This window comes from Chenopodium quinoa, unplaced genomic scaffold (genome assembly GCF_001683475.1).
Source record: "Chenopodium quinoa cultivar QQ74 unplaced genomic scaffold, ASM168347v1, whole genome shotgun sequence".
NCBI lineage: Eukaryota > Viridiplantae > Streptophyta > Magnoliopsida > Caryophyllales > Amaranthaceae > Chenopodium > Chenopodium quinoa.
Window position 1 is genome coordinate 82,642 of NW_018743911.1, and position 25,694 is coordinate 108,335.

At 35.2% G+C, this 25,694-nt stretch overlaps 1 protein-coding gene across 1 annotated transcript; it reads right to left on the reverse strand.

Annotated features, from left to right (window-relative positions):
- Positions 1–2,034: 2,034 nt before the first annotated feature.
- LOC110687035 lies at positions 2,035–3,192 on the reverse strand. The gene has a single exon (XM_021863667.1). It carries the CDS (start codon positions 3,190–3,192, stop codon positions 2,035–2,037), a length of 1,158 nt encoding a protein of 385 aa, XP_021719359.1.
- Positions 3,193–25,694: the final 22,502 nt, after the last annotated feature.

Below are 25,694 nucleotides of genomic sequence, written 5' to 3' on the forward strand. Positions count from 1 at the left end.
TGTTTTTTGATTCTCCTCACCTACTCACATTCAATTCCACTTCCCAACTGTCAACAATTAATGTGGCCTGGATTTCCCCTTTTGTTCATCAGAATTAAGAAGATGAACCCTAGTTCATCCTCTGCATCGTTCTGTTCGTATTCCTCTCTCCTCTTCATTCTTCTTCTTCTCCACCTTTCCTCTGTAGATCTGATAATTCAAAGTCAGATCTCCGTAAAACCGAGTCCCAAAAGACCATGGTTAACCTTGACCCTTTGTGTGATGCATACATAGCCACTAACGACAAGGGCGAGGAGAATTTGATTCTCTCCCTCATCCACTCCTTTGAGACCGAATCTCCCTTTCCTCGCCGGTTTTAAGAATCCGGTGAGACTGGTCCTTACTGTACTTCTGAAACCTACAAAGCTTTGGGCCAAGGCCTACAAAGTGTGGAGGAGGAGGAGAAGAGAGAGGGGCAGGGTGAGTCAAAAGGCAAAAAAACCCTCAATTTCACTGGTATGGCTGTAGATCCGGCATTTGAAAGCGGTGAAGGAAGTTCTGTTGCAACCCACAACCCCCAAGCTAAGAGGGCAAGGCCACCAACAAAGATCCGGGCAACCAGGAAGGTGGCGAGGGTGGCCTTGAGGCGGATCCGTGGCATACCTGACGAAGACTGGGTGATTTTGTCCTCTGACGATGAGTCGGACATGGCGGCAACTTCTGCTACTCCTCCACCTAAGGTTACTATTGGTGTCCCTCCAGTTGAGGTTGATGAAGCGAGACGAATGAACCCTAAGGTTTAACCCTCCAAATGACAACTTGCGTAACGACTCCTAACCCTAACCCTAACATCTTTAATTTGTTAATTGAGTCCCTTTTTCTATCATTATACATGTTGGTATGTTGGATATGTGTTCATGACTGTGTTGGTTGCCTTGATTTTTGATGGTGAATTTTTTAATTGTTGGTTATTGGTGGTTGATGCTGTTGTTTGGTTGGTTGTTGGATCTGTGGTCTTCACCATTTTTTTGGAATTAATTTTGGCCCCTATTGTTATTACGTATTCATTACTGTTGGATTGTGGTGTATTTTGCTGGGTTGTGTATACTATGTTGATATCTCAGTTGGTTGGTTTATTGTGGGTTGTTGTTGATAATTGGTGTTGGTTGAAGATTGATTGTGGTGTATTTTGGTGCCTTGGGTATACTATGTTCATATCTCATTTTCTTGGTTTATTGTGGGTTGCTGTTGATATTTGGTGTTGGTTGAAGATTAAGTATGCTGTCTTTTGCTGGGTTGAGTGTACTATGATCATATCTGAGTTGCTTGATTTATTGTGGGATGCTGTTGAGAACTGGTGTTGGTTGAAGATTGGTTATGCTGTCTTTTGCTTGGTTGTGTATACTATGCTAACATCTGACTTGATTGGTTTATTGTGGGTTGCTGTTGAGAATTGGTGTTGGTTGAATAGTTGTTGTTTATCATGTTGGAAATGGTATTTTATAAGGGGAATTTGATTGATGAATGATGAGGCTAGTATGTAATATGGTTTGCAAGGGCTACATTTTCAGTCCCTATATGTGTTTTGAAAGTGGAGTCCCAATTGGTTTTCTTATGATGCACTCAAGTTGTGAGTCCCCCATCTAAGTTTTCTTAAAAATTGGGTGCTTATTTGTAATCCAAATGATGAAGGGACTCCATTGAATGTCACTCACAGTAGAGTTTTGCTCACACAATTTCCTGGTTGAGATTGTTGTTTGAGGTACCTGTACTTTGAAGTGTTGTATTCAACAATGTGAAAACTCTACTGATGGACCACTTACCCACACATCAAAAGTCATTGTCATGTTCATTCAATTATATAGGGGGTAGAAAAATACTTTCATCTGACTGCCTTTCATGCTTGCATCATACTAATTTCAACAAAATACACCTAACCACCTATTCTTGCACATAAACTTAAACAACCCTAAAAAAAACAGAAAAAGCTAGATGGTTATGTGTGGCAGTCAGTGTTGTTCACCTTCCCTGATTTCAGTGGTTTTTTTGAGTCCCCTAGTCTGCATCAACCTCCATGTCTTCTAGTGCACCTTGAGTACCTTGACTGGCTGGCCTAAACATGCTGTTTAGATATTCCGCAGCATCCAACACAACTTCCTTCCTCACTTGCACTTGATCAGGTAGAATTCCCAGATTTTCAAGTTTTTTTTTGTTCATGTGTGGTATTTTGTACTTGTTACCACCTTGTGCCTTGAGAATTTTAATCATGCATCTTTGCAAAGTCACCCAAATGTTCACTTGGGGCTTGAATGTGTTATAACACTCAAGCACTTTATCAACTAGCTCATCAAGGTCCTTAGGGAAGGATTGATATTGCAAGGACTTCATTGACCTAAATAGCCCTAGATCCAACACATTTAGATTAGGTGACTGTGCTAGTTGGAAGACCAGTTGAATGTTGAACCCATTTGATGTGGTTGCTGCAATGAACTCTGCATCTTTAAGAACCTGGTGAGGCCTTGCATTGTCCCATTGAATGATGACATTTTTGGGTAGACTTTCTGGCCATTTTGACTTAATTGCTAAAATGACTTTTGTTAATAGCATGTCCCTTATAACATCTCTGTTGACATTTTGGAGTGCCTTGGTTACCAATGTGCCTGCTGCTCTATTTTTGCTTGATTTCTTTGCTAACTCTTTGACTGTGAATAGGAATATGCCATACTTCCCATCATGTATGAGTCCCCCACTTGTGTCATACAGTGGCTTCCCTATTAAGGCCATAAACATTGCCTTTAGCTTGAATCTTCTTGACTGTTGTGCCATATAAGGGTCTTCCTCACCTGGCAGAAGATAAAATCTTCTCTTGTCAGGATTGAGGTAAAACCACTTTTCATCTATGTGTATGACTTGATCCATTGCAACAAAAGTGGGGTCCCCTTCTGCTGTGATTGGGTTAATGTGTGACAGTACCCATTTGATTCTAGCCACCTTGTGATCTGCTGTGAGAGCAGGCTTGTTGCTGCATGTATGTGTCCTGAGCCTCCCCTTTATCTTCAAATTGTGAAGAGTTTCATGTGAAATCTTCAGGGCAGCTGCATAACTTCTCTTAGTTTGCCTCAGATACAAAGGAACTGACTGTAGGAATTCGTTTGAAAATTCCCTTGGCTTTGGACCAGTTCTCCCATACTTTTTAGTCCTGACATCTATCATATTCCCTATGCCATTTGCTTTTTAATGTCAATGAAAACTCTACTGATTGTTGACTTGTGAACTCTGAATTGGATTGATAAATGTTTCATGTGTCCCTTAGGTAACATGTCATCTTGCATTGTAACCAGCATTGCATCAACAATCTCTCTTTTCTTTTGCAAAGTTAGCTGTTTTCTACTAGCAGCTTGCACTACAAGAAAACAGCTGGATTTCGACGGAATTTTCCCGTCGGAAACATAGGAAAATCCGTCGGAATCAAGCCTTCCGACGGAATTCCGTTGGAAGTAGTCTGTCGCAGCACCCCTTATCGAAAATTCAACCTTTTCCGGTGGAAATTCCGTCGGAAGAGATGATTCCGACGGATCTAATTCTGTCGGCGCCGTTTTTTACTTTAATTGAAATTCCGTCGGAGGTGGACTGGTTTCTGACGGAATTTTTCGTCGGAAAAAGGAATATTCCGACGGAATTTTTCGTCGGAAAATTTTCCGACGAAAATTTCCGTCGGAAAAATCAATTAAAAAAAATAAGCAGCCCCCCACCCCACACCTAGCTGCGCCACCCCTTCCAACCCACCAGACCACCCCACCCCCTGCCCCCCCACCCTAACCACACACCCAGCGCCACCCTTTCCCACCCACCAGACCAGCCCACCCCCTGCCCCCCCACCCTAACCACTAACCCACGCACACCCAAACCACCCCACCCCTTAACCCAAACCCACACGCCACCCTTAACCCAGACCCAGACCCACACCCACCCTAACCCCTTTACCCAGACCCACCCTAACCCCTTTACCCAGATCCACACCCACCCTAACCCCTTAACCCAAACCCACCCTAACCACCCCTTAACCCAAACCCACCCTAACCACGCCACCCCTATCCCAGACCCACACCCACCCTAACCCCTTTACCCAGACCCACCCTAACCCCATTTAACCAGACCCACCCCACCCCACCCCTCCCCAGACCCACCCCACCCCTTACCCAGACCCACCCTAACCCACGCATCCCAACCCTAACCCTGAACCGACCTAACCCAGACCCACCCTAACCCACGAATTACCACATCCACCAACCACCACCACCGTTTTACCACATCCACCAATCACCACCACCCTAACCCACCAAACCCCCTTAACCTGAACCCACAAAACCCCCTAACCAAAAATCCACCCACAACCGCCCACAATCACAACCACCACACGAAACGTGTGAAAAATTAAAAAAAAAAAAAAAAAAAAAAAAAAAAAAAAACAAACCTTGAACGGTGAATTTTTCTTTGAATGTCACACGAATTTTGTTTAATACGGCCAAATTCGATCATGAAACCTCTAGATCTAGAGGTTTCATGGTCGAATTTGGTCGTATTACCATGGTACGCCGGCGAGAAGGAAGAAAGGAGATGGAGAAGTACGGTGAAACGACGACAATGGTTGTGGTGGTGTTGCGTAGCGGCGGTTGGTGCGTGGGTCTTTCATGCTTAAAAAGGAGAAGGTGAAGAGAGGAGAAGAGAGGAGATGTAAGAATGGAGGAGGAGAGAGAAGGAGGAGGAGTTCAGAGAGAAAGATTAGAGGAAAGAAGAGAGGAGAGGAGAGAATAAGAGAAAAGAGGCGCATAGAGTAGGGGAGAGAAGAGACAAAGAGAAGAGATGTTAGGGTTATTTTTTTATATTACTTTTTTTCGACGGAATATTCCGTCGGAAGATTCCGACGGATTTTAATTCCGTCGGAAATGTTAACATTCCGACGGAAACTTCCGAGGGATTTATATTCCGCCGGAAATGTAATTATCCGACGGAATATTCCGTTGGAAAGCCTTATATTCCAACGGATTTTGATTCCGTCGGAAATTTCCGAAGGAATTATGTGTCCGTCGGAAACAGTCCGTCGGAAATCGACCTATTTCTAGTAGTGTTGAGTCCCTTGCTCTGCCTCTTGTTGCATGTGCTGGTTTCCCTGACTGTGTTTTGTCCCCTGGTCCCCACTGTCTGTTTGTTGTTGTTCTTCTTGCTAGTTTTCATTTTCTGATTCATATTGCTCAATATCCTCATCTTGCAATTCTTCTTGTCCATCATAATACATTTCTTCCATTGCTTCCTCTGATAACAGTTGGTCCACATCTAAAAACAACTCTTCATCAAAATCTCCCATGTTTTCTTTTGTGTATGTGTGTGTTCAGATCTAAGAAGATGAAAAGGGTTGGCTGTTGATTTTTTTTGGAAGAAGAAGCTGCCCTATGTGGATATGAAGTCAGTGGAGGTTGAATGCTAATTATGTAGAAGATGTACAACACTAATTGTAGTTTAGGGGATTTTTTTGTGAAGATATCAGATTAGGAAGTGCTCATATTTGTGTTTAAACAATGTCGGTTTTTGTGACAAACAATTGGATGTAAAAATTTAATGCTCTGCCACTTATGGAGGCTACTTTTATACCCCTCATAATTGGTGTCTGGAAGCTCTTAATGCCTCTTATAAGAGGAATATTCTAAGCTTGAAATTTGGCTGAAATTTCCAATTTAATGAATTTCAAAATTTGGTGAAATTTTCGGTGAATATATGGGAGGGAAACTACTTTCCCTCCACTTGCAGATTTCCCCCCACAATTTACAAGTGGGGGTTCTACTTTCTCTCTCCTGTTTGTGTAAAATTACTAGTAAACAATTGCTCTAATCAATGCCCTTTAGCTTTTGCATTGGCAACCGTAAACTTCAGTTTGGTTGCAGATAATATTTAACGGAGGGAGTATGAAGGGGAAATGGGCGGGAAGTTTGTGAAATGAAAATTAAGATTTCAAATTTTTGTAAAATTTTTATGTGGCTATAGCACCAAGTTTGTGAAATATGTTTTTTAGACGAATGACTTTAGTATCAGTAAATTTCAGTATATTTTGTTACTACAAGTGTAAATTTGTAACAAACCTAGTTTTGATAGTTAAAAATCTATTAGCGTCGGAACTGTAACACCCCCAAATTATTCTATAATATAACAATAATAATACAATTTTAGGAAGTAACTTGGAGATATTACCACGTGATTACGTAAGGCTTAACAGAGATTGGCAGCGAAAAGAAAATTACTTATCTTTATTTAATAATAATAATAGTAGTTCAAAGCATTTCCGGAATAACTAAATACTTAGACTAAGCTTCAACATTAAATTAAATTTAACTAGGTGATCACCGCCCATCGCCCCAATGCAGCATTTAGTTCACGTCGTCCGGTCACCATCACCTAACTACTCATCAGTAATGATAAGTAGGGTCAAGCCAAAACAAAACAAAATTACGTATTAGCCAAAATGCTAAGTACATACAAATGCAAGACATATAAAATCAATTTATTTAATTAAACATGCTTTTGAATTGTTCGACTTTAATAAATCATAATTTATCCAAACCACTCATGAATAGAAATCCAAATATTAAAACGTGTCAAAAGAACCAATTTCCAAAATCAACAACTAGCTATATGTGAATGAATTTGACTTTCATCTTACTCAATCGATTCAATTAGCTATGTGTGAATGAATTTGACTTTCATCTCATTTAATTGATTCAGTTAGCTATGTGTGAATGAATTTAACTTTCATCTTACTCAATCGATTCAATTAGCTATGTGTGAATGAATTTGACTTTCATATCATTCAATTGATTCAATTAGCTCTTTGTGAATAAATTTGACTTTCATCTATTTCAATTGATTCAATTACCTATGTGTGACTTAATTTGGCTTTCATCTATTTTAATTGATTCAATTACTTTTTAGTGTATTTCACTTTCATCTTATTAAAATGATTCGATTGGCTTTGTTGAATGCATTTACTTTCATATGAACCAATTGGATTTGTTGAATGCATTTGACTTTCACATGATTTAATAAAAATGCATTTGACTTTCATATGATCCAATTGGCTTTGTTGAATGCATTTGACTTTTACATGATTCAATTACACTCATTGTTGATATGATTTGACCTAATTCAAACATTGGACTATCATACGATCTAATAAGCTTTGTTAAAACCATTTCACTCTCCTATTACTCAGTTAGTTTTGATGAATGCATTTGACTTTCATCTTACTCAATTAGTGCTACTCAATTAGTGTTATTCAATGGATTTGACTTTTATTTGATTCAATTAGCATTGTTTTATGCTCAATGCATTCAACTTTCATTTGATTTAATTACTTAGTTTTGTTGAATGAATTTAACTTTCATTTGGTTTCAATAACAATGCAAAACTGGTCCTACATAATATGGTTTATATAATCCAACTAATCTATATAATATAATTCATTTTATTATTGTTATATGTTTATTAAATCTTTGGGTAAACGTGACATAGGTAGTTTTGCAAATTACAAAGTTTCCTTATCAAAATTAATGCAAATTGATGTTCGTTCCTTTATGATTATGAAAATTACGTTTCGAAATTTAAATTTGAGTGTTGCTTTGGCTTTAAGACTATAATCGGATAATGAAAAGTTTTATTATGAAAATTACGTTTCGAAATTTAAATTTGAGTGTTGCTTTGGCTTTAAGACTATAACCAATTTTCCTTGCTTACTTTTCTTAATCATTCATTAAGTAATATGATTTCATTACTCAATTCATGAAATTAAATTTGAATGTTGTTTTGACTTAGGAGGGAAAAATCCCGCCCAAATACGTATTTTTGTCACGATCAAATTTAAATTTAAATTTGAATGTTGCTTTGACTTAGAAAGACTATAACCAATTCATGAAATAAGGGTTTTCAATTAAGAGGGAAAATTCCCGCCAATAAGTTCGCAAGTACACATCACTGTCACGGTCTAATCAGTAGTACGTATTTCTCGTTTCTGCTATTTTACAAAAAATATATCCCAACTTAGTTGGCTTATATACCAACTATTGCTAAGATATTCAATATCGTATATAGTATCCACTTTTTGGTATATAGTATCCACTTTTTCGTACTGAACTATAACCAATGAAAAGTTTGATTATGAAAATTACGTTTCGAAATTTAACCATTCTATATTGGTGATTGAGACTATACTTGGTAGGGAGCACTCGTATTCGATCCCCCAATTGGGAGGGGACTGGAACCTAACCACCCAGAACTGATCCCTGAATTTGGATTACCCTAAAGAGTGAATTGGGTGGAACACCAAAAAAAAAAAGAGTCTAATATCAAGGTTGAGTCAAAACTAAGGAAGTAGTTCGGGAAAAAAAAATTAATCGATACTATTGAGTTTTTTAGTATTGGATACATTTACTGATACTAAATTTTCTGATACTAAATTTTCTGATACTAAAGGCCTGTTTTCTAGTAGTGTATGATGAACAAAATTAAAATAGAAAGTATGAGTTAGCAAATAAGCTAACAGCATCCGGGTGCAAGATATATAATTCTTTTTATTTAATTAAAATATGCTTTGTAAATGGGAAGACACGAGCCCGCCATGCGTCATCATGACTAAAAGAATGATGTGGTGCCATGCCATATGCCTATTATAACTCGTTAAACAAAAAATAATGAATTGTTAGCATTAATGTTCGAACCTACGACCTTGTTGAGGTAAATATTGCTCTTTACCAACAAGTTAAATACTATATCTTGTTCTAGAGTATTAGGGGGTTACCCATCGAGTTACCGGTTTCAAAGATTGATAACCTTGTTAACGTAAAATAAACAAATAAGGAAGCTTTCCAAAAGAAGTAAATCAAGTTAGATTTCTCAAAGAATCAAATAGATAAACATATGACAAAAGATACTAATGCATTCCTTTAATGAAAGGATAGGGTCAGGTCTATAATTTTACAAGTTGAAGGAGAGGTTATCTCCATGGCCATACAATTGAAAAAGACGAACGATCTTCAATACATGTTATGTGATAAACTACACTATCGTTTAGCTACTAAGCCAAGGAAAACTATGAAAGCTAAGAAGAAAGCTTAAAAGAAATTAAATCCTTGTTGTTGAGTGATTTGCTAATGTCCTTTCGGGCCTTGCATTTCTATTTATAGGCAATAAGGAGCGGTTATGGCTGACTCTCATAACTGTTGTACATTTATGCTTATTGGCGCCAACTCTATTTTGAAAATTAAAATCACTCATTAGCCTTCTAACCCGATCTATATATGTAATTGGGTCGTAGTGTGATATCTGCCCAATTACTGTTATGTTTTAATCAAACTAGCCCAAAGACCCTTCACTGACTCTAGGACTTCTCAACTTGGTCAAATTCAAGAAAGTAAATCAAAAGTTAAAAATCCGATTTTTGGATTTAACAGACCTCATGCTTATAATACTTTAATTTGAACCGCTATTCCAATGGCACATCTATGTCTATTATGTTTTGTTAAAAAGACTTAATCTTATTCATAAACTTGAAGTTGAACGAAGCAAATTAATAATTTTAGATACTAGATATTGGATAATATACTTTGATGTTCAATAATGATTGGGAAAATATAAATATAGTACGAGTACTGAAGTACATGCAGCTATTTCAATCTATATTTATATTATATTTCATTAAATAATTTTTATGATAAAAGCTCATTCATACCAAAAAAGTTGTTATGGAGACTATTATTGAATTTTCCATTATTGTTGGTTTACTTTGTTATGTTGCTGGTATTTCATAAAAGACTGACCAACTAGTACTAGACTTCACAATTTTCGAGGCATTGTACTACAAAAGTGGGTGACAATGTGACATTGTACTGCAAAAGTGGGTGACAAAAGGCAAAATTTTCTCATTTTTTTCTTTTGGAGTCACGTGACTTTTTTTTATTTTTACAATTCCATTTTCCTTTTCTTTTTTTTTCATCTATTTTTATTTATTTATTGGTCCTTACTAGAGGTATTAAAACCTCTAGTTGCTAGAGGATGAGAACCCCACCTTATATAAGTGCTAAATTTTGATCTTTTAATTTGTGCGCATGCATGGAGACTTTCGAGAATTTGACTTCCATGCATTTCGACAAAATAACCAAGTTCATAGTCAAATGAAGCAGAAAATTGTCTACACATTCACACATTTAAAGAAGATAAAATTAACAAAGTCAAGCTTATTCTTTCAAATAATATTATCACTTACATGTCTTTTGCAATAAAATAGATTGCTACTTACAAACTACGAAGTACATAGTAAAAAAAGTCCAGATCTCTCAAAGTCTTCTTCTTAGTTTGTAGATTGTTGACCTACTGCGCCTTGGGTTGATCAAAATTGACTGCTTGCTAGTGTAGCTAGAGTAGCACACATCTTGAGAAGAAATAATATTGTGCTTATGAGCTAGTCATGCTAAGTCAATTTTCTGCAATGCTCTTTTCCCTTGAATTATTGTATATAGAGGACTAACACTTGATGCACACGAAGCAGACAATTTTAATAATCTATACCTCCTTTTATAGTCAAGCAACAAAATGTTTCATACTACCTCCATTTTTAAATACTTGCTTTATTTTTACTTTTTATACTATTTATTTGTCCTACTTTGACTAATATTTGTGATTTATACAAATATATATATATATATATATATATATATATATATATATATATATATATATATATATATATATAATCATGTGGGTACTTGTTAGAATCGTCTCAATGAATAGATTATTAATTTTCAATTATTAGAATTTATATTCATTGATAACTAAAGATATTATTGATCAAAAATTAGCATCGACATACGTGCCTGGAAGAAATAGATAGAACAAGTATTATTAAAAACGGAAGAAGCACTTTTCCATGTATTCTTTTACTGTTTTAACTGCAACGAATTATGAATGGAAATTTGCATTGTTTATGTTCTTTCATTTGACAACATGCACCTCTGATGATTTATACTACTTATGTTTGGCAAAATATAGTCATTTAAGTTCAAATCTTGATTTTCTCAAAAAAAAAAAAAATTCAATTCTCGTTATATTCATCCCGATTTATAATTTTACAATATCAATTACTACCTCCGTTTTTTATTATCTGCAACAACCGTACCGGTTGCGGAGGCCAAGGTAAAAGTTCCTAAGCATGATTATTGAAATACAAGGGCATGTACTTAAGCACTAATCCAATTAAAAAAGAAAAAAAAGAAAAATTTATCAAACCAATAAAACCCATAATCACCACCACCACCGAACCCACCGTAAACCACCACCACCGAGCCCACCGTAAACCACCACCACCGAGCCCACCGTAAACCACCACCACCGAGCCCACCGTAAACCACCATCCAACCACCACCACAAACCCCGCCACCACCACCACCACCACGAACCCAGTCACCACCACCACCACGAACCTAGACCCACGCCACCCCACGCCACCCCTACAAAACAACCCGCGCCACCCAGCCACCACCACGAACAGACCCACGCTACCCCACGACACCAAACCCACACAGCCACCACCACGAACCAGACCCACGCCACCCCACGAAACCAAACCCACCCCAATACCACCACCTCCAACCGGAAAAATCTAACACCATGAATCCCGCCCCTAAAAAAACCAACCCAAAGATACAAATGAAAAATCATTACCTTCTTTATCATCAATTAAAGCTTTATTTGGTCAAATTTAACCATGAAAATTCTAGATTTTGACCATAAAACCTTCAAATTTGAGCTTTAGTGACAAGATTGAAACAAAAGAGAAGGAAGAGAGAGAAATCGGAGACGGCGACGACGACAAGCATGACACTTATAGGGCGACTTCCGGCGATGGTTGAATTTGAGGGGAGATGAACAAAGAGAGGGGGAATTTATGGGTAGATGTAGATAGAGTGGAGATCGATACGGTGGTAGTAGTGGTGGTGGTGGTGGACTGGTGGTGGTGTTTGCCATTGAAGGTGATGGTTGAAGGAGATGGTGAGAAATAAGTGAGAATGAAAATACAAGGGTTGATTGGGGTTTTGGGGTTATTAATCATAGTTAGATTGTAGGTTAGAATATAATCAGTTTTTTAAGGGTAATATGGTAATTTTACCATTACTAAACTTACTATAAATGGAAAAACAAAAACTTGTTGCAAATAATATGAAGCACCCATTTATAGTAATTGTTGCAAATAATAAAAAACGGAGGAAGTATATATATAAAGGCTAGGGTTGAAAGTATGCATTGATAAGTGTGAAAGACAAAACATTGAAATTAAAATAAAATGAAGCATACTTAACTTTTTTTGTATATATATTTTGAAAATATTCAAAAACCCTAAGGAATTTATTGAATTTTTATGTGGACATCATCTTCCACACCATTTCCCTTATACTTTTATTGGCCCTTAAATACGCTTATAAAAGTACTAACGGGCCGTTTGGTTGGGGGTATTCAACAAAGGGAATTGGAATAGACGAGAATCATTCTTTTTGTTGTTGTTTGTTAGGCCACTTTTCCAATTCCCTTTACCCCCTTCATTCCCCCAAATCCCTCCAAGTTCATTCCCCACCCCTAAGGTATTTCCATTCCATTCCTTGGCCACCACCATACCACCACCCTCCTACCTACCCACATCACCAGAACCACCATCACCGTCGTCACCGTCTTCACCTTCGTCATCGTCATCGTCGCCCTCCCCTACCCTAAACCTCCCCTCCCCTAAACCACCATCATCGAAACCTCATTCCCCTCCCCTCAAACCACCAACGACACATCACCGGAAACAGCTCCCCTCCCCAAACCCCTCGCTACCTTCGTCACCGCCGTCGTCACCCTCCCCTCCCCCAAACCACCATCACCAAAACCTCATTCCCCTCCCCTCAAATCACCAACGAATATGAACGTTGGAGAAATGGGATTGATACGTCGTCGAAGTTAGGGTTTTTTACGTGGTGGGTAGGAGTCGGAAAAGGGAGAGGGAGCGGCAAGGAGGCCGGGGTTGGTGTCGCCGGCGCAGGGGAGGGGGCTGGGGTGCTGGCAGGGGGTCGCCGGAGGCCCAGGAGTGGGGAAAATTTTAATGAAAGAGATCAACAGTGGTGGTGGTGTATCTAGTGATTCTCATTGTTTTTTTACAACCAAACAACATACTACCTTTGAGGGATTTTCATTCCATTCCATTTCATTCCCTTTGTTCATTCCATTCTGTTTACCCCGTGCAAACCAAACGTCCCCTAATATTAATTAAACAATGAATATACCCTGTATATAGTAAGGTACCTATTATGTCTGGAGGTGTCAAAATTAACCTGACCCGAAAAAAACCATCATTTTTATACTGTAACAACCGATCTTAAACCTGAAACCTATTTGATCCGACTTGAACTTAAAACAAACCAGTAATCCGACCTGAAATTTACCCGACAAATACCCAATCCAATTTGATCTGATTTAACCCAATCTAATATTAACCTAACCCAATTTTAACTCGACCTGATTTTAACCTAAAATGATTACAAACCAACCATAATTTTAACACATCCTACGATTTCAAATCAACCATAATTTTAAACCAACCTAAAACCTCTAACTAATATCTTATACGAATTGAATTAGTATATAACAAACTAACAATACTCGTAGCCTCAGTTCGTATAGTTGAAGAGTAATAATAGCCTTAAAAAGATGACATTTTTTGTGTCTATGTCACCATATGTGGATATTGTCTATCAAATGGTCACTATTTCATTACTTGTCGTCTCATTTATGTAGGTATGATATGTCATCGATAATTCGATTTTAATTTGGTTTAAAGATAAATATGACACATGAATGACCTGACATCAAACCAATCATGAGGTAATAGCTCAATAAAAACAATAGTTTAAATTAATCGTATTTCATCCAAACACAGAAAGGATTTGAATCGGAATTAACCCAATACTAAATCAATCTTATCTTAATTAAACTGAAATTAACCAAACCGAAATCAATCGAACGGAAATCAACCCTACCCAAAGTCATCCGACCCGAAATTAACCTGACTTGGTCAAACCGATTTTGAACCCGATATGAATTTACTTGAACCGAATATGAAACAATCTGAAATTGACCCAACCCAGACCCGTCCATGACTAGACTGACATTGACCCGTTATTAACCCAACCCAAAAGTGACTTGATCTAACCCGATGCAGGTTTATTTGTTGAAATTAATTAGGTTCGGTTCAGGTTGGGTTCGGGTTTCTCTCAGTAACTTTGGGTCGGGTTCGGGTCGGATTATCGGGTCGGGTCAGGGATTGCCAGCCCTACTTTACCAATTCTAGTACAACATGGGGGCGTTTTACGTTTGGTACAAATATTAGAAATAGAATGGAAAAGAAACTAATAAAAGAGAGAAAAAAATCATTTAACACTTGGTTTTTTATCTGTTTGATTAAACTATGAAAATGAATCACTTAAACATAACTCCTTTCTTTTTGTTTGAGGAGGGTAAGGATAATTGTTACATTAGGTTTTTAGAGAGGCAACAAATAGGTGGAAACCATTATCCATTTAACCTTAAAACAGGTAATGATAATTATTGCTCAAACCTTCTAATTAAACACTTGACAACGATAATGATTTAATTGAATTGATTTTCAACCCAAAACACATTCTTACCAAACATGCTCTGAATAATTTTTCAAAAAAAATAACATACTTTGAAGGGGTACAAGCGATAACTCGTTGAAAGGTATCAATGAGATGCAAGTCATGCAAATAATAATAAAAAAAAAAAAAAAAAAAAAAAAAAAAAAAAAAAAAAAACATGCTAGGTCCCGTCATTGGTCAAACTTTGGCCAATGTAATTACAAGTTCCTGATGAGGGTGTTAGCAAAATCCACTCTGATCTTTGATTTTAATCTCTTATTTATATACTCAACTTTTTACTGTAAAAAAAAAAAAATTGATAAATAAATAAAAACAGAATAAGCTCTTCAATCTACCTACCCTTTGTAGTCAATCATGATTGAGGATTTGAGGGGATAGTCAATCATGTTGGTAGTTTTTTTTTTTTGAAAGAACATGTTGGTAGTTGGTCAATTACATTATTATATATTTTTATATAGAATTTTAAATTGCACCCAAAAAAAAAAATTATATATAGAATTTTAATTAATTCAATTTTTTATTTTTTATTTTCAGAGTAATCAATTATAATATGGAATTCTTATCAAAAAAAAAAAAAATTATAATATGGAATTAGTGTTTAATGCCTTATAAATTATTTTTCTTCGAAAAAGATTATTAATATGGGCATACCTAATATACTCTCCAAAAACATACCTACATCTAACATTCTCACATGCAAGCCTAAACAATTAACATGGCTTCCATCAAAATAAATAAACAAATAATATAGAATAATCGACATGACTTTTATATATTAAGTATTTTCCTAGTTTTTCATATCCTTGTTTACTACCGAGCGTTTTCGGCAAAATAAAAATGTGAAAGTAGTTGTTAGATGTGAATTGAAAGTAGTTGTTAGCTGTATAGGTAGCTGTTACCTGTGAAGATAAACTATTTAGGTATGAGTGTTTGGTAAAGTATATAAAAATTAATATTTTATTTTTAAAACTATAGATTAAATTTTTAACAGTTACCTCAAAAGCTACCTCTATTTTCAAAAGCTAATGTTTCGAACTTTTGATAAACACAAACTATTGCATCAGTCCGGACTGACCAAATATTTTGTCAGTCCAACATGTTATTGAATCCTTTATTGGCTTGATGATGTCCTCTATTGGCTGGATGATGTCCTTTATTGGCTAGATGATATTCTCTATTGGCTAGATGATATCCTCTATTGGCTGGATGATATATATCCTCTATTGGCTATATGATATAATTTATGATTGTGTCTATGATATCCTTTATTGGCTGGATGATATCCTCTATTGGCTATATGATATCATCCAGCCATGATATCATATTACCAATAGAGGATATCATCCAACCAATAGAGGATATCAAAACCCGCTGGACTGACGAAACATTTGGTCAGTCCGGATTGACGCAATACCTTCTCTTTGATAAAAGCTACCTCTACCACTAAAAGCTACATTGCCAAACACTCATATTTTTTGTTAAGCAGTGGTTTGACTTGGTCAAACCACTAAAAGCTACTCAAAAGCTAGTATCGAACACGCCCTACATTTAGAAAAAGATTTCGTATATGTTAAATTAATTAGTTTTTCGATTAATTGATGTTCTAAATGAAGTAAAAAGACCATTGAAGCACCAAATATTGAGCATTTAATTTGTCGTGTATATCAAATGATCATGTCAATCAAAAGTTAGTTACACTGATTATTAAAATCTTAATTTTGTTATATATTCTGTCATCCCCTGAAATAAGAGTTCTTTAGGCTTAAATTGTGATTTGTGGGCGTAAATCATATAGCATGTTAAATTGTATCTAATCGTATAGACACTTTATAACTTCATTCCTTTAGATGTATTAAGGCAATCTTTTTTTTTTTTTTTTTTGGTTCAAAAACAAGTGAGACTGTATAAAGACAATAATCAGATTAATGGAAAAATTAATTATATAAATGAATAAATATATAAATAATCCACTTAGATATCAAACAAATTTTAAAGTTTTGTATACCTAAATAAAAGAAACAAAAAAACATTATTATGTATGTAAGGAATCCAAATCCAAAGAGAATAAAAGGTAGGTTTGATTGATTAAGTAAATGAGTTAGGATTGTGAAATTTATGATTGAGTTCGATTTTGTATTTTTGTTGTTTTGGTCCCATATTTGTTGCACATGGGACGGGGACGATGATATTCCATCACCACCCCCTTCACAAAAGTCCCGCATTAACAGGTTTATATAACATGATCTAATATTAGAAAGCCTTAATAAACAATTAACCTCCTAATTAAAATACAACCAACCTTTCTCTTTGTCAAAAAAAAAAAAAAAAAAAAAAAAAAAAAAAAAACCATCCTTTCTCTCTAATCACCATGTTATTATAATACATTTCTTGTTTGCTCTCAAGTTTGTTTCTTTCCACCTTAGGCCTTTTAGGCTAGAGATCATATGCCTCTTTCATTTTATTTTGATGGAAACATTTATTTAAACACTTCTAATAATGCATAATTTTAAACATTAATATCTACCTTCATTTATTAGCATAATGAAATTGTAAATAATTTATATTTGAAAAAAAAAATTTAACAGGACTCTTAAATGATTATAATTGTATTTTTAAATATGTATGAATACTCATAAAATGAAGTTAAAGTAACTTTTAAGAATATTGTCCAAAATCAAAATGTGTTAACTAACATCAAAACAAAAAAATTTGTGTTGATAAAACTATTTACAAAAATAAAAGCTAAAACAAAGCATTCCATTTAATATACTTTTAAAATACTACTACTGGTCCACACATATAATTATCTTTTCATCCACTAGATCATTCAACACATTGAATTTGGACCACCTGATTAAGCAAGTAATTGATGAGTAGCCAAAATAGTGAGATTATGATATGGAAATTAAAGTCCTTGCATGTGAATGAAAATCCCAAGATCATGATAGGTACGAATGCAATCTAAAGCCATAATGGTAATCTTCTTCGCATGCAAAATGTTATTACGCCCCTTTAATTTAATATGAGATTTTGCTAACTATGGTCCCTAGAGTTGTCAACAAGTAATTTGACATGAATACTCGATAATTAAAAACCAAGCGAAATTCGACCCAATTATATCTGTAGAATTAAGATCCTGAAACAGAGTCAAACCAATATGATGTTAATTTAACATCCAATTTACTTGAGAATTGAATATCTATACCCGATTTGCAACTAACTCGAGGAAACCCAATACTCGATTTGGATATGGTATGAACCGAAACAAACAAAACTCCATTTGACCAATAAAAATATGAAACCCCATTTGGTCCAAAGACAAATCGATCCAACCCAACATAACCAAAGAATCCAAACTTGACCCAAACCAAGGCTTGTTTTATTCGAATTAGACTCGTATTCAAAAATCATATATCTAGTTTCCATCTTGAATTGGCCCAACCTTAGACACATCCAACCCAAACCTACACCTAACATGTAGTAATTAGGTCTTGGTTTGATTTGAATCCGATATTAAATCAATTCGAATTAAATTTGACTCGAACCTGAAAAAATCTGTTACTTACAAGAACTAATGTCGACTCCAATAGAACCAAATTAACCTAAACCAAACATAACCCTAATTGTAACTGACTTTAGCTCAAAGTAATAAATTTTCAGGTTTCGCCCAAATGAATGTACTAATACTACAATACCCAAATCTAATTATGTCGTATATATCTAACTTAGCTTATTAAAAAAAAAATTAAAAAATTACAAAATGTATAAAGAACTTTCCTAATGTATTAAATGTAAGAACAAAAGAGTTCATAATCAATATGGAAAAATCTTATAGAATTGGTGGGAATATATTATGATTTAATCATTCAATTGTTAAGAGCCCAATATAAAAGGACATACCTTTGGCTTTTTCCTATCTGCAGTGATCATTATTGGATCAATTACAGAGTCAAATACTCAAATCTAGTGATGACATATATTATTTGAATGATTAATTTTATAATTAAATTAATTTTATAATTAAATTAATTTCATGTGTAATTATGTTAGAATCTATGATTAGCTTCTCATTCATGAACTACGATTCATCACATGAAAAGTGGAACTCGGAAAAATGAAGTAAAGCATACTTAAATCGGACCCAATCAAATTAATTATGTTGTGATTAGTTATTAAGAATAATCATAAGATCAGGGGGTATCTAAAGGAACATGCTTATAATGGCTTCAAGAATGTCAAATCATGTTAAACCCACTAATTTATCGTGCTCACATTAAACCTCATCATAAGAGACTCATGCCTTCCTTTTTGTGTAGTTCCTTTAGCTTGTCGTTTTCTCAAACTTTTTTAGTCAAATTCTTTTTCCTTTTTTTGGTTTATCAAAATAATTTGGGTTATCATTATATCGTACCACATTACCTGACAGTTGATACTTTTTTTTTTTTTTTTTAATGCAAAGTTGATAGTTGATACTCTCTTTGTCCCTATTTTTTTGCTCCATTTGACTATAAACGGTTTCTAAGACGCGTTATAAAATGTTTATATCTTTTTTTCTAATACATAAAAATTATAAAAATGTGGTAGTAATAAAATATACAACAAGACGAATCTAACAAGACCACTTATGACTATATTATCTTTTATAGATAAATGGTAATTTAAGGTCAAAGTTTTCAAAATTTGACCCAAAAAATGGCAATGGGCAAATAAAGGGACGGAGGGAGTACTTGATATTAGTGCTAACCTTGTTTCTTTATTAGTTGACATGTTAATAGACACGTTAATCAATACACAAATTCAATCAAATATTTAATTATTGATAAACAAAAATTATAAAAATTTGATATTTTAAAATATTTATATACACAATGTATTCCATTACATATTAATTTAAAACACAGTTTAATAGGAGCCCAAGTATGTAAAAGTGTTGAAGTTAAAATGTGTTCATTAATAAGTAACAAGGAAATGAATTTTTGAATTTTAAGAGTGAAATAAGGTATGTTTGAAAAAAAACAAAATATTATCAAAAATACATTATCTCTTCAAGGTATGTTACCCGTATTAAAGTCTTATGAGTGTATGACTTGAATATTCATCAAACCCTAGTTGCTCCTTCTCCTCTCTTCCTTCTCTCTTTCTTGGGTTTTTCAAAATTAGTGTTTTCTACGCTGAAAATAGTCAAATTTCTTCGAAAATTTGGCTACTTCCAAAGTTTTTCCTATTTTTTTCATGTTTTGTTAGAAATTTTAGTAAATCTACATTATTTTAATGTATTAAAGGCCCTCTGGGTGGTTTTGTTTAAGTTCAATTGTGCTATATGAGTTTAATTAGTATAGAAGTATAGTACTCCCCCCATTCTTTATTACTTGTTTTATTTCTCCATGTGTAAAGTTTTAGCAGAAATAGTAAAAAGTAATAATATATGAAAAAGTAAGGTTGGTGGAAGAATAAAGTATAATAGTTGAAGGAGAGAGAATTTGGTAATATTAAAGTATGATACTTGAGAGGTCTACTAGAAGAGAAAATATTAGTAAAATATTGTGAAAGATTTCCAAAAAAAGAAATGGAGCAACTAATAAAATATGGCCGCAAAAGCAAATTATAGAACAAATAATAAATATTAATTTGATAAAGATTTAATTATGTGGAATTAAAAAAGGGGTTAATCTTTTGATTACAAACAGATAAAATAGACGAGAATTTTTCTTCACAACTACAACAAATCGATAGTTACCCTCACAAAAAAAAAAAAAAGTAGGTAAATCACGACAATATGAAAGATGGTATAAAATGTACAATTTGCAGTAACGGTCATAGCTTTGCAAAAAGGATGTTTTATTCGATTCAATTGTCATGTATTTGTTATTATGACTTTTAATTTAACTTTCCTTGTGTGACTTTTATTCAACGTTGTAGCTGCATGTCGTATAACTTTTTATTTATGAATCAATCTTTTTATAAAAAAAAAAGGCTTATGAGTGTTATTAATTCAAATATATGCACAGTTAGCTAGACGACCATATATACTAATAACAAGAATGTATCATATAATTCTCTTGTCCCAATTCTTTGTACGTAGTAGGTATATAGATTAAGCGGCGATTTCACCAAATGCCACTAAGTTTTGTTTTTTTTTTTAAAAAAAAAAAAATCACCAAATGCCATTAAGTTTTCACAAATTCACTAAATGCCACTGAGCTTTAAAAAAAATTCACTAAATGCCATTAATGACTAAGGGCCGTTAACTCCGTTAGTCATTAGGATTTAATCATATCACGTGTCATGATATGATTGGTTCATTTTAATCGTTTATTTAAATTAATAAAAATAACAGTTTTTCTCGATTTTCGTGATGAAAATTGCTCGGGTAAAGTATTGGAGGTCATTTTGACCGTTTATAGACACAAATTAAGCTCAAAATATGAAAAAAAATAACATAAATGTCCCGTTTTGTGGTCGAAAAAATCTCGATTAGCGTGTCATTATTTTTTAACCATGAAAATTAGTTGGGTAAGGTTTGGGGTGTCATTTTAATCCTTTATGAATCTAATTTAAGCTCATATATGGCAAAAAATTAACGTAAATGCCCCGTTTTACAATTTTTACGGTTAAAAATTACGATCTTAACACGCAAAACGGGGCATTTACATAGTGCCCGCAATCTCACCATCATTAAATTCATTTTCTTCTTCGGTGTTACCAAATTTGCGCCACCGTTAGGGTTCCGCCTTAACTCAACTAAATTAGGGGATTTTTAATTGATAATTGTAATCAATCAAAATCGTTTTCTGAAACACAATTGGGCGAAATTTGTTGGAATTAAAAAGGGAGGTAACCTAGATTTATTACTTGGAATTTATTGAGTTAGAGAGGTTTGGAAGGCTGGTGGGGGAAAGGGAGAGGGGAGAACATGAAATTGGGGGTAGAGGTCGGCCGGCGGGGGAAATTTTGGGCGCCGGTAGTGGAGGGTTTGAAAGGAATGGTGTCCTTCGAACAAGTGTATTATTTTGATAGAGAGTTCGGAACTAATTAGGAAAGCTAATTATTCAGTGAGGTCAAGTGATCGGAATGCCTAGCTGGAGACCGCTTCCGATTAGTAATATTTATATATAATTAATATTACAACTTAATCTTGGCTGAACCCTTCGGGTCACACCCAATTGTGTAATCGAACGAAAGTGACGAATTAATCCGAGGGATTAAATGAGTCGATAGAGATCTTACGAACTAAGATGTTAGATTCCGATCTTAAAGCGTCGAAGCCAAGAATCGGAAGTCGATTCGAATTTAGGAATTGACGAAACAGAAAAATCAGTCAAACAACAAGTCAACGCGCGTGAAAATCCTAGCCTCGCAATGGCCTAGCCATGCGAGGGTTAGGTGGACTAGCATTGCTAGCCAAAGCCCTTGTCACAAAGCAAGGCTTGGCCGCAAGCCCAGCATGTATCGCATGCATGGCTGGGCGTGCTGGCCGAGCTAGCGATGCGGGAAAGGTAAGGCCAGCCGGGCCAAGCACGCAAGCATGGCGCACCAGCAAGGCCAGCAGCCAGCTAGGCTTGCTGGGCCTCGCTGGCGCGCCCAGCTAGCAGCCCAATAGCATGCAAGGCAGCTTTTTGTGAGCCGCGCGCGCACGCGAGCAAGGTGGCAGGCCCAGTCGAGCACCAGACCGCCGGCAAGGCGTGCCTTGGTGCCCAAGGCTGGGCGCAAGCTGGCGCCTTTTGGTTAGCCCAGTTTGTGAGGGGCGGTTTGCTTGGGGAGCAAGGGGAAGGTGGTCCTCCCCTTGTGGTCCTCACTTACCCCCTTGCTCTCCTTGTGACACTTGTTGTTTGGCTATTGTTTTGCCTTTTTAATTTAAGTTAGAATTAAATTAAATCTTTCTTTTGGCATTTTACCAACTATTCCACATTGAAAGATGATGGGAATTCTATAAATACCAATCATTAGGTATTGGGTATTTCACGTGAGTTGGTGAACTCTAATGGATCTCCTAAATAGTGTGAGAAAACCTTAGTTCGTAAATTCTAAGTAATTTCGGTCTAACTCCTTCTAAGCTACGGGGTAGGGGCCGGTTCGGTGATCGAGGGTGTGTGACGTTAGAGGTCTTGCATTTGCGGGACTTGAAGATTTTCAAGTCCGTGCTCGATAAGTGAGCGAAGCATGTGTCTTGGGAGAGCTTCTTTCTCTCTCTTCTCTTTTTGTGTTTTTGTTTTGTTTATTTGCATGCTTTTGTTTATGTTGTAATTATTGTGCATGCTATTCGGTTATCAGGTTTTGTTTTCGCACGGTGTAGGACACCGCAAAACTCGACAGGGTTAGGGGTAAGGGGTGGGGCTGTGGTGGGGGAGTAGGTGGTTTTTTTTTTTGAAAAAAAATATTATAAAACTTAACTATGGTTAGGCTAATAATTGCATATAAACATCATTAATGTTACCATTAAATTATTATAGCTAATTAGAGTTTACCAAGGATAATTAAAATTTTTACAATTTACCACTGAGAAAATTTAAAAATATGATGTTACCAAAGAGAATTATTTCCCTTATTTTTTTTGCCAATTCTGAGCTAAATTTGGATTCATAATTAAAGGACCCAAATGATCCCCAAAACCATACTCGAACAATTTACATAGTTAAAAAAAACGACACGCAAATAGAGATATTTCACGACACACAAAACGGAGCATTTTTGTTATGTTTTTTTGTCAATTTTGAACTTAATTTGATCCCATGAAGAATCAAAATGACCCCTAAAACCATACCCCAGATATTTTCACGGTTAAAAATAACAATATGCAAATCAAGATATATCTCGATATGCAATACGTGGTTTTACGTTATTTTGTTTTCCAATTTTGAGCTTAATTTGGAACCATAAAGGGGCAAATTGACCCAATAAACCTTACATGAGCAATTTTTGTTATGAAAATCGAGAAAAAAAATGTTATTTTATTAATTAAAAAAATGATCAGAAGGAACTATTCATATCAAGACATGTGTCATGATTAAATCCTAATGACTAACTGAGTTAACATCCGTTAGTCATTAAGGGCATTTAGTTAATTTTTCAAAAGCTTGGTGGCATTTGGTGAATTTGTGAAAACTTAGCTTCATGGCATTTGGTGAATTAAAAAAAAAAAAAGAAAAAAAAAACTCATTGTCATTTGGTGAAATCGTCGTAGATTAAGCTATATTTTCATTTCTTATCCTTCAAAGGTTTTCAGTTTCAAATATTATTAAATTAATTTTCACATCACATCACAACTTCAACCTTTTCTTTTATTTATATTAATTTATTGAAAGAAGAGTCATAAGTCATTTACCATAAAGATCAAAACTAGTAAATACAATAATAATCCGATTGGGTAAAATTACAATCGTTGTATATGTGTGTTGTTTAATTTGCTACAATTTTCCACGAGGGGATCTTTTGATATATTGTAGTTTTCAAATTGAACTAGATTTGATGCAATTGATGGTAGATGTAGAATCGTCCTCTGTCATAACTTGTGACATTACATAAATCCTCATAACAAAATCAATTAAAAACTAGTATGAATTCAACTTTTCCTCATTTAACATAAGTACGAAAAATAACAATTTTTACTTAATCTAGTTACACAAACTATTGGATGCGACAGTTCGCACCCAATGTTTCGTGCGGTGGAGGAGATGACGATGACGATGAAGATGACGATGACGACAACAATGGTGGATGACGACGATGATGATCAGAAAATGGATCTTGCGGCAACAATGGTGGATTATTAAATTTGTCGACTATATGGTCAAAAAGTTAAGCAAAGAGGGGATACATAATGGAGAGACAAGAGGAGGGCTTCCTACTGTTTAATTTTTCTTACCTTTTCAAAAAAAATAAAATAATGGAGAGACAAGAGGCGATGATAGAAACAACTGTCGGAGGATGTACGACAACGGTGAACGGATTTTGTTAAGAGGGAAAGAGAACTGGAGGAGATGAGAAATTAGTACAGTGGTTGCTGTGTTGGTGAAAGGGGCAGTAGTTGTGAGGGAGGAGAGAGAAAATGGGTGGTGGTAGTGTGAAGGGAATGAAATGGTTGTGGGGTGGAAAGATAAAACAAGTGATGGTGGTGTTGGTGGTTTGAGAGGTGATTGGCCTGGTGAGGAACAATTTGGACTTTGGGTTAGGGAATATTAATCAAGTATGGGATCAAGTCCTAAAATCATATCAGCCAACAAAAGATACATATCAGCTAACAAGCCAACAAAAGATACTTATTACTCAACAAAATGAACATATCAGCCAACAAATGAAGCATATCAGCTAACAAAAGAATGAAACCAGCAAACAAAAGCAATAGGTAAGCCAACAAAATAAACATACCAGCCAACAAAATAAAACATATAAGCTAACAATTAAAATATACATATCAACCAACAAAATAAAGATATCATCCAACTAAAGAAACATATCAGCCAACTAAAGAAAACATATCAACCAACTGATATTAATTTGATAGCAGCCAACAAAAGGAACTATAGACACCTGATTGTGTCTCCCCAAAAACCAAACCTAGTGATGAGTAACTTTCACGTTTTTTATTATCGAGCTCGGTGGAAAGTTGAAGAGTCTCTTGAATTGCCCTTTAGCCTTAAACATTTCTAACATTTCCTAAAATGTTTTAAGTCAAAAACATTTATTTCCTGCCTTTAAACCTAAAATAATTCCTTTCGTGCCTTTCAAAATCATTTATTTCGTGTCCTTTTTATAAAATCGTCCTATCTAGTTTATTTTGATCCATAATTTGGGTCCAATAATGGTGTAGTTGGATGGGGCTTGAAAAGCTTTCCAATGATATATTATAAGCCCAAATCCGACTTATAACGAAGGAGTTATGGCCAAAATACTAAACTGGGCCTAAACCGAGCTTTGCCTGCGGCCCAATGACCATGTGGAGGGCTTATTAACCTTAATCTCATTCCTAAA